This window comes from Alligator sinensis, unplaced genomic scaffold, assembly GCF_000455745.1.
Source record: "Alligator sinensis unplaced genomic scaffold, ASM45574v1 scaffold1170_2, whole genome shotgun sequence".
Lineage (NCBI taxonomy): Eukaryota > Metazoa > Chordata > Crocodylia > Alligatoridae > Alligator > Alligator sinensis.
In genome coordinates, this window is record NW_005843180.1 from 84,306 (window position 1) to 98,834 (window position 14,529).

At 52.9% G+C, this 14,529-nt stretch overlaps 2 protein-coding genes across 6 annotated transcripts in view; one reads left to right on the forward strand and one right to left on the reverse strand.

The window, feature by feature from the left end:
- Window positions 1-79, forward strand: part of RNF44 (ring finger protein 44) — an 11,060-nt gene extending 10,981 nt beyond the window's left edge. The window contains exon 9 of the mRNA XM_025194270.1: window positions 59-79. Coding sequence (XP_025050055.1) covers window positions 59-79 — 21 coding nt within the window. The remainder of the gene's footprint in view (window positions 1-58) is intronic.
- Window positions 80-3,262: 3,183 nt separating this feature from the next.
- Window positions 3,263-14,529, reverse strand: part of FAF2 (Fas associated factor family member 2) — a 15,227-nt gene continuing 3,960 nt past the window's right edge. Inside the window, exons 2-13 of one of the 5 annotated variants that reach the window (XM_025194279.1) lie at window positions 13,389-13,497; window positions 9,463-9,531; window positions 8,396-8,530; window positions 7,533-7,609; window positions 6,452-6,590; window positions 5,901-5,986; window positions 5,728-5,819; window positions 5,242-5,419; window positions 4,780-4,951; window positions 4,378-4,521; window positions 3,852-4,001; window positions 3,263-3,740 (exon numbers count right to left, since the gene is read on the reverse strand). In XM_025194279.1, the coding sequence (XP_025050064.1) occupies window positions 3,645-3,740; window positions 3,852-4,001; window positions 4,378-4,521; window positions 4,780-4,951; window positions 5,242-5,419; window positions 5,728-5,819; window positions 5,901-5,986; window positions 6,452-6,590; window positions 7,533-7,609; window positions 8,396-8,530; window positions 9,463-9,531; window positions 13,389-13,412 (1,362 nt within the window). In that variant the 5' untranslated portion in view covers window positions 13,413-13,497 and the 3' untranslated portion in view covers window positions 3,263-3,644. Of the gene's footprint in view, window positions 4,002-4,377; window positions 4,522-4,779; window positions 4,952-5,241; window positions 5,420-5,727; window positions 5,820-5,900; window positions 5,987-6,451; window positions 6,591-7,532; window positions 7,610-8,395; window positions 8,531-9,462; window positions 9,532-9,745; window positions 13,363-13,384; window positions 13,498-14,529 lie in introns of those variants that run through there. The other 4 variants (XM_025194280.1, XM_025194281.1, XM_025194278.1 and 1 more) reach the window with 4 other exon arrangements.

Below are 14,529 nucleotides of genomic sequence, written 5' to 3' on the forward strand. Positions count from 1 at the left end.
GCTGTGATATTCCCACTGGGGTCAACTGACTTAATGGTTTATTGTTCTCACTCTCCAGGTGTTAGCAATCATCGCTTGACCTTCCACTACCCTAGCCAGCCTTGCTTAGGACAGTGTCGCGTCTCTATTTTGCAGCTTTTTTAGCGCGAACTGTTCAACATGGACTCTTTAGCTCCTTTCGTAACCATAGAATCACCCATAGAGACCGTCCACAGCAGCAGCTAGGAATTCAGCTTTAATGAAGCAGGACAGGGCGGGCGAGTGGACTGATGATGAGCCTCCATCCCTGCTCTCTGGAGCCACAGCTATGGAAAAATCTTTTTTCCTTTATCCTACCTCTCCCACATAAAAAGGCTAAAAAATAGCGTGTTGTTTACCTTGTGGGTCATGCAGGCAGGGAAGCCTCTGGCTGGGCAGAGCTGGCTCAGTGCTCTCGCTCTGGCCCTTTCTGGACATCAGAGGCTGGCGGGTGGAAGCGGCCAAGGACACATGGGCAGGAGGCATTGGGGTGGTGCTGGTGGCCCACAGTGCTGGGCCGGTCCCGGAGAGGACAGCAGGGCTGGAGAGTGCCGAGGGTGCGGCAGTGCTGTTGCAGTCTATGGACATGGAGGGCTTGCACTGCGAGTGCTCAAGGTACCCGAGGCACAGGGTCCTCTTGGGAGCGGAGCTCTGCCTGCTTGGGCATTGGGGTGGGTGATCCCAAGGGGGCTGGGCATGGTGTGGCAGCATCTGCCAGCCTGAGCCTCCGAGGAGCTGTGGCAGTGCAGGGCCTGGGCCAAGCTCAGGGCCGTGGGGCAGCGCCCCAGGAAGGAGCCTGCAGCTGCAGGGTAGCCCTGGGTCCTGACTGCAGCCTGGGGTGGGGCCAACAGGGGGTGCTGCGGCAGCAGCTGCCGGAGCCTGGGGCTTTTGGGGACAGTCTGCATCTGCCCTAGTGTCCTAAAGCCCCTGCCTGACAGCATGAGCCAAGGAAGGGGAGACGGGGCTGGGGGGAGCTGCGACTGTCCCAGCCCTGTGGCTGTGGTGGAAAGAGGAGGCTGCTGCTCCTTTCCCTGTGGCTCGGCACCAGGCAGAGCCGCTGGCACTGGCCTGGGTACTGGCTGCAGGCCAGGCCAGGGTGGGGATGGCTGGGTGCGAACCTGGAGGGTCCTGGCTGGCAGGTCTTCCCCTGCACCAAGGGTCAGACAGACGCTGCATTGGGGTTGCGGGGTTCATCTTTCTCTGCAGTGCCAGAGCCCTTGGCCCCCCGCGTTCCTGGGCCCAGGGGTGGCTGCGCTGAGGGTTTGTTCCCCAGCTGTTGAAGAGTAGGGCAGGCGGGCCCTTCTCTGGGCTGGACCTGACCCCGTGTGTCCTGTGGAGTACGGCCACGTCTGCTGCCTGGAGCAGGTCCTGCTCCTTTGCTTGGCTGCAGCAGCGATCCCTGCCCCACTGCTAGGTGCTCTGGGTCTGTGCCCTGGGCTGGGGCCACAGCGGTGCTAGGAGGTGGCACAGCCAGCAGCAAGGACCAGCATCTACTGCGCCGGTTCCCATATGGCCTTCCTCCATCACAGGTGAGTAGTGGCCCGGCAGAGGGGAGTGTGCCGCTGGGGGGGAGGTAGGGATAACTGCCCCCACCCAACCCGCGCTGTGCTGGGAGAAGTGCCCCAGCCTGGGCTTGGTAGAGTCAGGGGGATGCAGAGCCATGCCCTGCCTCCAGTCCAGCTGGGGCCAGGGGCTGGGTGGCTCCCCTGCTCCTTGCAGCAGAAATGCCACGGGGTGGTCTTCAGCCCAGGTGGTTTTGCTTACCTGGCAAGGGAGATCCCCCTCCTCTCAGCCTGGTGCTGGGGCAGCTCCGCTCCCTGGGCAGCAGGAAGTAGCTCCTGCCGCAGCTCCAGGCCCTGGCCAAGCAGGGAGCAGCCCAAAACGCCACGGCTTGGGCTCAGGCTTCTCTGGGTCTGACTCTCACCAACATTAACCCTGGGCCTTGTGTGTTAGCACCAGGTCTGGCTCTTTACGCCATCTATGTGCTGCTGTCCCCAGCGAGGGCTCGGGACGGTGTTTAGCAATGGGAACAACTGACAAGGACACCAGAGTAAATGAAACATCAGTGCAGAGCCCCACTGGAGCCACCTCGTGGCCGGGTCTTGCCCTTCTCGGGTGGGGATCATTTCCCCCCCAGCAGACTGTACTGATGTGGCACGGGCAGGAGGTTGCTCTCAGCTGCCCTTAGTGCTTGTGCCAGGTGCAGGTAGGTAGGACCCAGGGTGCTGTAGGTCAGAACCAGCACCGAGGAGGCTCCCAGGCGCCCACACAGATACCGAAGGACTGGAGCTCTGCGCTCCAAGTGACCCACCCCTGGCAAAAGCTGGGTGCTGTGTTCTGCACCAGCCGGTTCTCAAGGGCAGCGCTCCATACGGGGCACAGTCACCTCCAGGCTGGACTGCTACAAAGACACAGGTGATGGGGACCAGAGTCACAGCCTTCTCCCTGGGTGGAGATCCAGGTGTAGCAGAGGATCCACGAGTTATCCCAGACTGTGACCCTGAGCAGCGAGGCTGAACCCTATCAGTGAGAGGTGTTCCTGGCCCCAGCAGATCGCGGTCTGCCTGGATTCCTCTGCAACTGGTTCCCCCACAGCCCAGCCCCAGCTGCAGCTGGGGAAGAACCAAACCGATGGGGCCGGGGTCAGAGGTAGCAGCAGAGCTAGGGCCAGCATATGCTGCTGGTAGTGAACTCCACAGCTCTGCACCCTCTTGCCCAGCAGCCCCAGGCACACAGCGAATGGGAGAGACAAGAGGATGGAGTCCAGGGGACCCCAAAGGGACAATAATCACATGCCCCTCACCACTCTTTGAGGTCTCCCCCTCCTGAGAAAGCAGAGCCTATTCAGAGCAGCTAGGCTTGGCCCTCCCACTGGCAGCAATGCCCCTGCACCACCAGTTGAGAGGCCAGTGTTGGGTTCAGAGGGGACAGCAGCAAGAGAACCAGGCTGGAGGGAGCTGGGCCACATCCGCCTGCTCAGCCACCCCTACCTGGGCACAGTCCTGCTGCACACCCCACAGCCATTCCTCCCCCAGCATCAGCTGGTTTGGGGCGAGTGGCTGAGGCAGCTGAGAGGCCTGGAAAAGAGGCATCCAGACCCACAGCCCGCACTGGAGAAACATAGGTTAGCCTCCAGGTGAGCGCTGGCAGCTGCTGCAGAGCCCTGGCCCCTTGCCAGCAGGCCTGGCCTTGGCCTGCGTGGAGACAGGGAGGCAGGGACACGTGAAGCACGAGCACAGGCACGCTAGAGGCAGAGTTTATTACACTATGCAGGCTAAGAGCCCCGGGCCGGCACCCACGGGGCAGGAACTTCAACCAGCTCTTATCAAAAATTAATACTATTGTCAACCCCGGGCTCCTTTGGTCATTACAAAGCGAGAGAGATTAAAAGAAAGGTGTCTATACACAGGGGAAGCGGAGGAGAGTCTGTCTGTCTGGCCCCACCCCCGGCATGGGCAGGAGCCCCTGCCTGCCACACGGGCCGCCCATAGCAGCCGAGTCCCAAATCCTCCCCGGGCGGCAGGGGCAGGGGGCCAAGGGTTTCCGATCAAAGCGAGATTTACCGGGAGCTGCCGGTTTTGCCCCCCGGAGAGGGCAGCGCTGTCTCCCTCCCTCTGCCCACGGTGTCAGGAGTGACGGTGCAGGAGCTCGCAGGCGCTGCCCGGCACCAGGACAGGCTCGCAGCATGGCTGGCGCCGGCGACGTAGCCTCTGATCCCTCATCTGTACGCAGCAGTCATTAAAAAAAATATCGTGTTGTAATCATCGTCTGGGGTCCTCGGGCCGTGCGGCAGGGCCGCATCAATCGTCCGTGAGGTCCTGCACGAAGAGCACCTCTGTGTGGCTGAGCCCGGCCTCCTGCAGCGTGGGTGGGTTGGGCCACTCCTCTGTGGGGAGGCAGGGCAGCACGCGACGCGGGAAATTGGCCTCGATCTGGAACTTCTCCGGGCTCTCCTTCAGGGAGAACAGGAAATCATGGATCACCTAGGGAGCGGAAAGCACAGAAGTTGGTTCTGCTCACGGACTCAGGCTAGTCGCAGGCCACCCAGCACTTGTGTACAGCCAGGGACACAGGCGTTTTCCCAGGGCTGGATTCAGAAGGACCTGGAGATCCCACCTGCAAGTCCAGGCTCCTGCACTCCCTACACACTGAGGATGTGCGACCCTGTGCGGCAGCCCTTCACCACACTGCAACTGAGCCCTATTCCAGCCTGGGCGTAACCCCTCAGCCTCCGGAGGGCCCAGCAAGGGCGGCCTTGTGCCGGCCCCTGCTGGGCCACCCACCCAGCTGCCGCCAGATTGAGGGTGGAAGACTGCAGGCTGTGTTAGCAGGTGGGAACGGCAGGGGGCAGAGCCTCACCGTTAGCGACTGCGTGAAGTGGAATCGCCTCTCTACTCGGGAGTCGTTGGGCAGCTTGAAGATGATCTTGACACTCTCTGGGTCATCAGGGTGCGGCTCCGGGGGAAGGCATTCCGACCTCCGCTCCTTCTCTTCCTTCAGCGTCTGCAAAGCACGGTGGGAGAGGGGAGTGACAGGCTCACGGAGCTGGCCTGGGTACCAGCATGGGAGACGGCATGTGCCAGCCGGCCTCCCCCCAGAGGCTCAAGAGAAGGCAGGTGGGCCCAACGGGCCAAAGAACTCGAAGCGCAGCAGGAAAAGCACTGTGGGCTCAGCATGGGGCACTGACCAGGACGGGGAAATGCCCAAGTGGAACGTGAGCAAGACGAGGGGGGCTGCAGCCCTGCAGGGCCCCTCCCTCACCTGTCGCCGTCTCTCCTCGGCCAGCTTCTGCTGCTGCACTTCCTCTTCCTTCTTTTTCTTCCTCTCCCGCTCCTCCTTTTTCTTGCGTTCCTTCTCCTGATCTGCGCGCAGGGAAGCCAGGTACGCCTCATCCTGCTGCTGCCTCAGGACCTGCGTCTGGTTCCTCTCCTCCCTGCAAACACCAGGCAGTGGTGTCAGAGCCGGCAGCCTCCCAGATCCCGGCAGGGCAGAGGAGCCTCAGTGGAGCAGCCCCAGACAGGAGCATGAGTGTGTGTGCACGTGGAAGGCTCCAAAGGTTCTTTTGGGGGCCAAATGCTGCCTGCTCCCAAGGAGATTAGGCCTAGGGAGCACTGAGCAGCATTTCCTTGTGATGGTGAGGGACCTCTAACTGCAGATCACAGCAAGTTGGCACCAAGTACCCCCGAAGCCCTCCTGAGTCCTTCCGGGCTCCCAGCCTCATACCTCTCCAGGCGCTCGGACACCAGGTACGTCTGGTTGGCATCCATGATGAACGTCAACTGGTTAACGAGGTCATCCGGCTGGATGAGGCCTTCCAGCCGTCCCACCACAGTCATTCTGCGATCTTTCAGCATGATCACAGCCAGGAAGGGGTATGTGTTCTCTCGCAGAGCCTGGGACACTGGGAGACAAGTGCAGAAATTGCTGCCAGCATGGGTGATCCAGAAAGGTCACAGTAAACATTGCCTCCGAGGGTCTGGGCTGGGCAGCTTTCTGGGCTACCACTCCCCTGTGCACGGCAGAGCCTCTATGGCTGTTGATGCCGCAGAGATAAGACTGCAGGCATCTAGCTGTGCCATGCTGCAGAGCCTGCCTGCGGCCTACAAAAGGGACATCCCCATTACAGGGCATGGAGGGAGGAGGAGGACAGAGAAATGAGGGGGACCAGCACAAGTTGCCCCTGCCTTGGGCGCCTGCTTCCCCGCTCACCTCGGTACCCCTCCGGCTTGTTTGTGGAGCAGGACCAGAACAGCATCCTGGTGTTGATGAGGGTGATCACCTCAGATACGCACAGGGTGTTGCTGGGGGCGAGAAGGAAGGCAGCATGACTCATTGGCCCTGAGCGATCGATGGGCTGGCTGGCGCCCCGCGCTCTCACCTACCGGCAGAACTCGTCCGTGTCCTGGTGGTCGTCACCGTGCAGGTACACCAGTAGGAAGCGCAGCTCCCGTTTGGCGTCGTTCAGCGCCTGGGGGAGGGCAGAGGGAGGTGGCTGTTACTACGGCCATCAGGATGCGCGTGGGATGGGAGCCTCCTGGACTAGGGCAGCAGAGTTAAGTGAAGAGCCTGCTGCGTCTGGCTGGCGCTCCCAGGGCCTGCGCTCTCCTCGAAGCTCCTTGCTGTCATTTATAAAATCAGCACAAGTGGAGCCATGAAAAACGTCTGGCTTCAGAGCCACGCTGGCAGCCAAGAACAGTCAGAGCAGCTTGTCCTTCCCATTCTTAAAGGCCTGGCATGTCACCATGGCAAATGCATTGTGGGGTAAACTCTTTTTGACCATGCTCACAGCCTAGGTCTTGGCGATGCTGTTGCCTGAACATTTATAGTGGGTTTCTAAACAGAAGGTGACTTTTGCCATTCTCTGTTAGGGCCTGAGGCCAGGCAGCACCGGCAATATGCCACCCATACCCTCACTGTGCTACATGGCACTGACCTGGCTGTATGTTCCCTGGTAGAAGACGGGGTGTATCCTCCCATACTTTTCCTCAAACATATGAATAAAGGAAATAATGTCACCCACTGGGTCTGTGACCCGACTGCGAGGATCAGGGCGTATAAAACGCAAAGCAAACCTAGGAGAGAAGCAAAGGAATTCAGCTCTTGGACTTTCTGAAAGACCCACGTGGTTTATGCTTACAGCCAGCAAGATCTCCAAAAATCGGTGGGTCTCAACCTCCGGGCAGCTTTGTTGGCACAGATACGAGCGTGTGGGAGAGTGTTCACCATGGCACATTTGGTTTAGAAATGTACTTAAGCCCTTTCCCAAAGGCAAGAGGAAGCTACCAGAGGAGACAGGAGCCAGAATCCAGCAAGCAGGATGGTGGGACACTCACGACTGTTGCCATCTTGCCTGCCCCAACCTCCTGCTGGCTATCCCATGGGGTGGGCTGAAAGAAGAAGGACCTTTTGAGACAGTGAGGACAGAGAAGTGACAAGGCTCCAGGAGAGGGCAGAAACAGGCACCTGAAGAGTCTGTACAAACATCACCTGTACATCAAACGCTCACATTGTGACTTCTCCTGCTGGTCGGTTTTTCACTCTCTCTCTCTCGTCTCCTTAGAGACCATAACACCAAGCCAGGAACTGTTGTTCTACGTGCTGGTACAGTACCTAGCACCATGCAGCCTCAGTGATGAGGGGTGGATGCTGTGGGCATTAACTCAGTACCTACCCATTACTGGCCTGGTGATGGTGTGTCACACTTAGGAACTGTAAAGCATCTTGATTTGGAGTTAGCATTACATGTTTGTTTCATTTGCAGATTAAGAAGGCATTCCGGTCTTTGTTGGTATACAACACTCGGTCATTACTGAATGCTGCGTTCTGACTCAATAAAGACTACACAGTGCTACAGAGAAATCAGAATGAGCAAGTATCTCATTAATATAAATTCTGGTATCTTACTACACTGAACAAGAATTTCCAGACTATAACAAGAACAGTCACCAGTTAGTCTGTCTTGTTGCAACTAATACATAAACTTGAACAAAAACGAAAGAAAGAAAAGAACTTACCTAAATATATCAAGTAATGTGTAATAGGTAAGTCGGAATGGAAGCATTATCAAGTAGTAACCCCATCCTAGCAAGCCCTGCAATTACAAAGAGAGTTATGTGTTTACCTCGTCCCTTGGAAGATGCATGCCAGGTGAAATGTGCCTCTACCCATCGTCAGCCATGCTGTAATGTCCATGCAAGTGTGCCGTCGGTGCTCTGAACAAAGAACCAGGAGCTGGCAACTTGCCTTGCAACCTGGGGCAGGTAAGTCAGGCCAACTTTAAGTGTTTGCTGACAGACACTTAACTTGTAGAGTCCAGCCTGATTTCTGCCACTCAAACAAGACTTTTTTTTTTTTTTTTTTTTGAAAAAAAGGCAGAGGGGGAAAGATCAACTTTCCAAGATCACTTTCCCCTACCTGTGAAAGGGGAACCATAGCCTTGACTGATCTTGTAGGGATTCTATGAGAATCCCCATTTGTAATGCAGGAAGTAGTAATCAAACTGGCATCTTACTAGCATACTTATGGCAGACTGTTACTTAAAATCATCAAACAGCAAGAAAGCAGGGAACAATCTTTCATTCCACATGAACTGGGAAGTCCAAGCAAGGGTTTTGCTATGATCTGACTAAGACCTGTATAGGCTTGACATGGTTTGCCTATATTGCAAAACACACTGGTAAGGAAAGCGCCTGAAGCAATCAGGGATGTTGAAAGAACAGCCCTGCCCAGAGCAGCATTGGGTGCAATTTTCATGAGAAAATAAACAAGACAGCAGTAAGCAAAGGAAACAGAGTTCCCTTCCTGTTGCTGTACTTTTCCTTATCCACAGGGATCACTTATCTATGCAAAGACAAAACCCAATCATTAAATTACTTGCCCTGGGTTGTGGCCTTGAAACAACGTAGCTGTAGATTCTGTGGTCAGCTGTATTGACCTGCAGCGGTCGGGATGGAGGTGGATTGAAGACACTCGGGACACCCTCTTGCTCATTCAGCCGGTCCTGTACAGCTGCCTGTGGTGGAAGGAACAGCAAAGGGACCCATCAAGAGTGGCAACATGCATGAAGGTTAGCGAAATACACTCTGAACCTTCCCATTCTGAACATCTGAGCACTGGACAGCTGCAACTTAATACATAAGTGAGGGCACTGCTGCTTCCAGCCTACAATCCATGGTGCTGTTCCTTTGAAGAGCTGTGCTAAATAAGTGATATGTTTACAGCCTAAAGAAAGACAGCTTTATTCAGGTGCCCAGAGTAGTGTGGTCCACAACAATCCAGCCACAGGGCAGGCAGTTGTACATGGAAGGTTTCACAGTACAGCCATGTGCCAAGAAGCTTTGAAAAAGAGAGCAGTGGAGACGTGTGTATGTTGACAAGAAGCCTTTCTGAGGTGGGAAGGTACTATATTGATGAAGACATTAGGTGCTTGTATTGCATGTAAGAGGAGGGGGGAAATGAGAACAGAGTTCCAGAAAGCCTTAAAAAAGAAAAACGGACTTCCCTCTGACTGGCGGTAATCAAATAATAGCATATGTAGTTAGGCTGAATGCTCCGTTCGTGCCCAGCATGAGTCCTGGCCTTAGTGAGGCACGAATAGCCATTTGGTATCCATTTTCCACTTCATGCTTTGGGACCAAAAGAGGACAGAACTGCTTTCAGAGATGAAGGGCTATCATCTTTGCACAATGGGCAACTCAACATGACTGGAAATTGTGAACGGGCAATTAAGACACCAGCCAAAGTTGTTCTTAATGATAACCGAATAAACTTATTCATGTGGAGCTGAATACAAAAGTATTGTGTAAATGCATCTTTTTTAATATAGCAACCTTGATCACTGCTCAGGCAAATACAAGAGAAGAAATTCTGCTTTGGGAGCCTTCAAACAGAGGTGGCTAGGCAGCTGGAAAGAAAATCAGCTGGGACGATAATTGTAGCTGGTACCTCTATATTCCAGTTGTGTTGCTCCAGAGTATGACGACATTGGTCCATAGACTCTATGCCAGTCAAGTCCTGCAGAAGGAGAGAAAAAAAAATGTGAATGCAAAGAAAGTGCAGCATTTGCACATGGGTTGTGACTGAAAAAACAAAGAAGTGACAGGTAGAACTTTTCTTCTTCCTAAACCAAAATTTCCACTCTTAGTTCAGACACAAACACTTGCAAGCTATTGCACATAAAAGTCAGTCAATGGCTGTAAATACTGCGAGAGCGAAGTGAGTGCCTAACCCCAAGGGGACTTTATATTCTCCGAACATTAAGTGATCCTCGGGCCTCAGCAAGGTATTTTAGTGATTATCGGCATCTAGCCCTGTTGACAAACTGCTTGTGAGCCTTCTCTTCCATTCTCCTCAAATGTCTGCCATTACAGCTCCTCCTTTCCAGGCAGTGAGGGAAGGCCTTTCCTCCATCCACAACTCACTGCAACTGGAAGTGGAGAGAGAATAAGAAGAGATGAGTGGTATTAGTGGTGATGTACTGTTCTCCAGTTCTATGGTAGATGTTATAGTGAAAAAGCAAGGCCAACATAGGCAGAGGTAGTGCCCTAAGCATAGTACAAAGTAATCTGAGCCCAAGTACCTGCGCAAAACCACCCGCAGGCCTCAGCACCAGGGGTTCGCTGCACTAATTCAACAGTGATTTGGAACGCATAGTAAGCTGCTGCTAATCGAGGCTTCTGCACAAGAGCGCAGCAGTACTGTACTGGATGTTCTGACATGCTGAATCTGCATAACTTCTGAATGAGGACAAAAAGCCTTGCTGAAGCCACCATGCCTGTCGTTTTGCCAGAAACGCACCTCATTCCCCCCACCAACCACTACAAACTCTTCTAAAATACCTCGTGCTTTCAAACTGAACCCACTGCTCCAGCATCTATCTGCATTACTGTAAAGCACTGAACTCCAGGCTAGCAGCCCTGTCACTCAGGAAGAGTTGCATTTGTTATGAGTGACATCAGTAATGACACCAGTAACATGGAGATAAAGGGAGGCAGGATACCTTCTGCTTCACTTAGTCTCTTGCCATCTGGTAAGCAGGGAGCAAGACTATTTCCAAAAGCACTAGTTTCCCCTGGATGTGGGCAGGTGAGGCTGATCTACCTCTCCACCTATATAGCATGTTTAAGCTAAGGCACCCTGGGTTCAGTCTGCCTCCCCCTTGTATAAGTCACATCAACCAGGTCATCCCTTGCAAGGCAAAAGTTTGGGACGCAATATTTCAGCTTCTGAAGACACATTTCTTTCCTACCATAGAGGCCAGAAAAGTTCACCAGACCCCCGGTGGCCTCATAATTTAGCCTCCTAGGCAAGGGTAGAGAGGGCAGATGCCAGGGAATTACACTGGTGAAAAGCCCATGTTCCTCACTCCTCCCCTTGGATACTGGGATCCCATCAGGGTGCATGGGGATCCAGGCTCCCGGGGGCCACCTTTCGCACTTCTATCTACCAGGTGTGTCTAGCTCCTGTGAATTCTGGCTGCTTGGTGCTGCAGTCCTGATGCTAAACTGGACCTTGTTTGTTGTGGAGGAAGCCGCCCAAGCAGAAGGGGTCTCTTAGCCAAACAGAACGAGCACCGTGCCTCCCGCCGGAGTCCTGGCTGCGAACTCAGGGCAACAAGCTCTCTCAAACTCCCTTCCTATTTGGCACTAGAAAACAGTTTTGAGCCCTAAAGAGATTGGCCAAGGCCAGGGCACCTCTGCTCCCTGCTGCATTAGGGGCCCCTGGTATTCTGCAAGAGGCACATGCCCGGATCGGGATGGAGAAAGCAGGAATTCCACCCTTTCGGTCAGCCTCTGGTGACACCGTCCACACTAGCCTGCTCTTGATATTCCTGCTTGGGTTTCCTTGAGATCTCCCCTCATTTTCCAAGATCATTAGGAGCGTGATGTTTGGCTGTTCAGCTGAGAACCTACTGGGAGGCTGGAGCTACAGTTTCCACATGGAAGAGGATGGTCCATGTACCAGGTGCTTGATTTTCTCCCCTCATTTCAGCATTTTGGATTCTACCTACACCTACTGGCTTTACCTGGACAGCAAAATCTCTGCTGGAGATTTAGTCCTGGGACCAGGTCATGACTCTGCTCTGTACCTTGTGATCAATTTGTTTCACTTCCTTCCTCCTTCCAGCCCCATGACATTGCCTTCTCTCCTGCCTACTAGACCAGAGACTCTTCTGCTTCACTCTCGCTACCCCTCCCTGCTACTTGCCAGAGATCAGACCTTTCCCCAGCGTTAGAGAGAAAGGTACAGAAATTCAACTCTTCTGCCACTTAGACTGTGGTCAATTCAGAACGAGAAGTTTCAGTCATAATGCACTCTGATTTATTCAGATGTACATCCGCAGCAGGGCACTGAGCTGTGGCGTTTCATGTAAATCTGGTATTTCCAGCTGGTTTTCATTCTTGCTCGTACATCTTCAAGTCAAACTAGGCCTGCTTCACTGCTGAAATATGCTCTCTGCTTTGCAGCAACTTTCACGACCATGAGGTATGTTTTAAGATCCCTTTTACAAGATTTGCTGTCACTGAATTACACTCAACATTTTCCTTGCCAGACCCCCAAGGGGCACCCTTGGCTGTCAGCTCGTACAGGTACACAACAAGCAGCTGTAAGGAAAGCGTGCATTCTGGATGCCCTTCCCAAACAATGACCCTGGGCAGGCACTAACATGCACACTGACCCTGGGCAAGCAAGCCATTCATGCAGCTGGGCTTCAGGAGGGAGAAGCTAAGACTTCCTACAGCATGTGTTGCAAAGCTCCTGATCACCACCTCTTTTAATGCCCCAGAAATGCTGCCAGCGTTTGCACATTTACAAGATGCAGAAACACATTCACACCTTTGTCTCTGCAGATCAGAGTCGCGACTAGGCACTGTTAACGAGGCTGCATGATGGAACATTCTCTCCATTTCTGAATTATGCAAATGCAGTTGCAGTTTCAGGCTGGAAAGCAATTATACACCACTGTCGTTTTCTAACATTATCGCACTCAGCGAGCACTGAATCCTTGGGGCAGCTGTAGAGGCTTACAAAGCTGGTTAAGCAAGGCTTTGGCAAGCAGCGCTTCACCACATGGTTCCCTGGCCACCCCTCTGGCAGGACAGTTGTGTTCCTGGGTAAAGCTGGGGCCTTGTCCAAAGTGGCAGCTTCCAACAGTGTAGATTAGCCTACTGCACTGTTGCCTATGTCACCTAGGATGACTGCACGGCACAGGGCAGTGCCAAGCTGGGCATCTTAACAGCACCGAGGAGGCCTACCCTGACAGCTGCCCCAGACAGATTAGAAAGCATAGTGCCAAAGACACCCAAACACTGGGTGTCTGCATCAGTCCTCCCACCATTGCTGCACACAGGAAACCTGCCTGCTGGGAACAGTACTCCAAACCTGGCTGCATGGGTGCGGCCTCCTATGCTGACCACGTCTGCTATCCCCTTACGAAGCAGCACTCACTGCCACGTTCAGGTGCTCATGAAATCAGCTCAGCGATGTTAAAAATATCTTCCCCTAGAGTTAGGAGCTGTATGACTACAGTTCAGTTGTCAGTCAAAAGCCATTTTTAAACAAATCTCACTGGCAAAGCATTAATACCATTTCTCTGAAGCTCTGGGGACCCTCTCTAGTTCACTCTAGCACACAGGCCATGTAAGAAGCCTCAAGCAAGCAAGCCACTTTAATTTGGACTTCACTCCTACGGTCCAGGGCTTTTTTCTGTGGACTGTACAATGGTCCACACCTGAAGGGCTTTCCTGCAAGCTCTACTAGCCACATGCAAGAAAAGATAAGCACATTTTTAAACATCCTTGGTTTTAAGCACTCAGTGATGTTCCTCTGTAAAAAGGAAATCACTATTTCTTTTGTGCCTACTTACCTACCACAGATACCTTTACAGCTTCCATCACCGGAATATCTATGTGCAGTGTGTCTCGTGTTAAAGTCAGAGGATGGGCCCTTTTAGACCAGTTGTTTTACTTCTTACTCCATCTTTAGATAAATAAAGATAAGAAACTAATCCCAGAAAACCAGTATTGTCAGAGGGGCTCAAAAAGATCACCTCCATGTGGAATGGGAGCTCAAAAACTGACATACTGGGTAAAAGGGGCTTTCAAACACCAGAAGACCAAGAACGGTGAAACCCTATGCAACAAAATGTAAGGACCCAAGAAGTTCAACATCTCTCTCTATACGTCACTTGGACTTTGGTACATTGAGATTGTTGTTACACTGCAAAGCAGGTTCATCCAGTTTGTACCTTTCAGCCTTAGGATGTCAATTAAAATACTGACACTTCACTCCGAAGCAGCGGAGAGAGGATGCTGATATTTGCTCAAGAGGGCAAGCATGAAAAGTATAGGTTTTGTACATTGGACTGTTTGGAAACTTCTCCTTCCCTGGACAGGCTTGCGTTGAAACACTACATAAAAGATGCATGTCCATGCAGCCTACAACTGGCGCTGCTATTAATTCCCAGCCCACTGCCAAATTCCAGAGAATTATGTTTCCAAGGGTGAAGAACATCTGACTTTTAGCAGCACAAAAGCCTTTGCCAAATCTTTTTCGGCGAGAGCTTCTTTGCATGTCATAAACGTGCATACCAAAGATTCTGAGGTTTGCAGCAGCACCCAGCATATCAGAGGGGTTTGCTACTGAGTTTCCCTATTTCCCACCCCCTTAAGCGAAAGATGTCTTCACCTAGCGCTCCATTACTTGACTTTCAGTAATCATGATTCCAAGCAAATTAATCCCTCCCTCTCGCTCCCTTTAGAAGAGACTATATTCTTTTGTGCAAACTTCTCCTTGTTTCGCTGAAAATGAAGCTATCCCATGCCTGTGGAAGAAAGCCAGTGGTCAGTAGCATTACATCGCCACACAGAAGTTTAAATAAGTTGCAAGAGTCAAGCCAGAAATGGCATCATGGACATTGTACAGTGAGAGCCTACATCATCTGCTTCATGTTCCTCCTAGCTCCCATCACTCTGCACTGCTCAAGCCAATTCACATGTAGCTTTTCCCTAC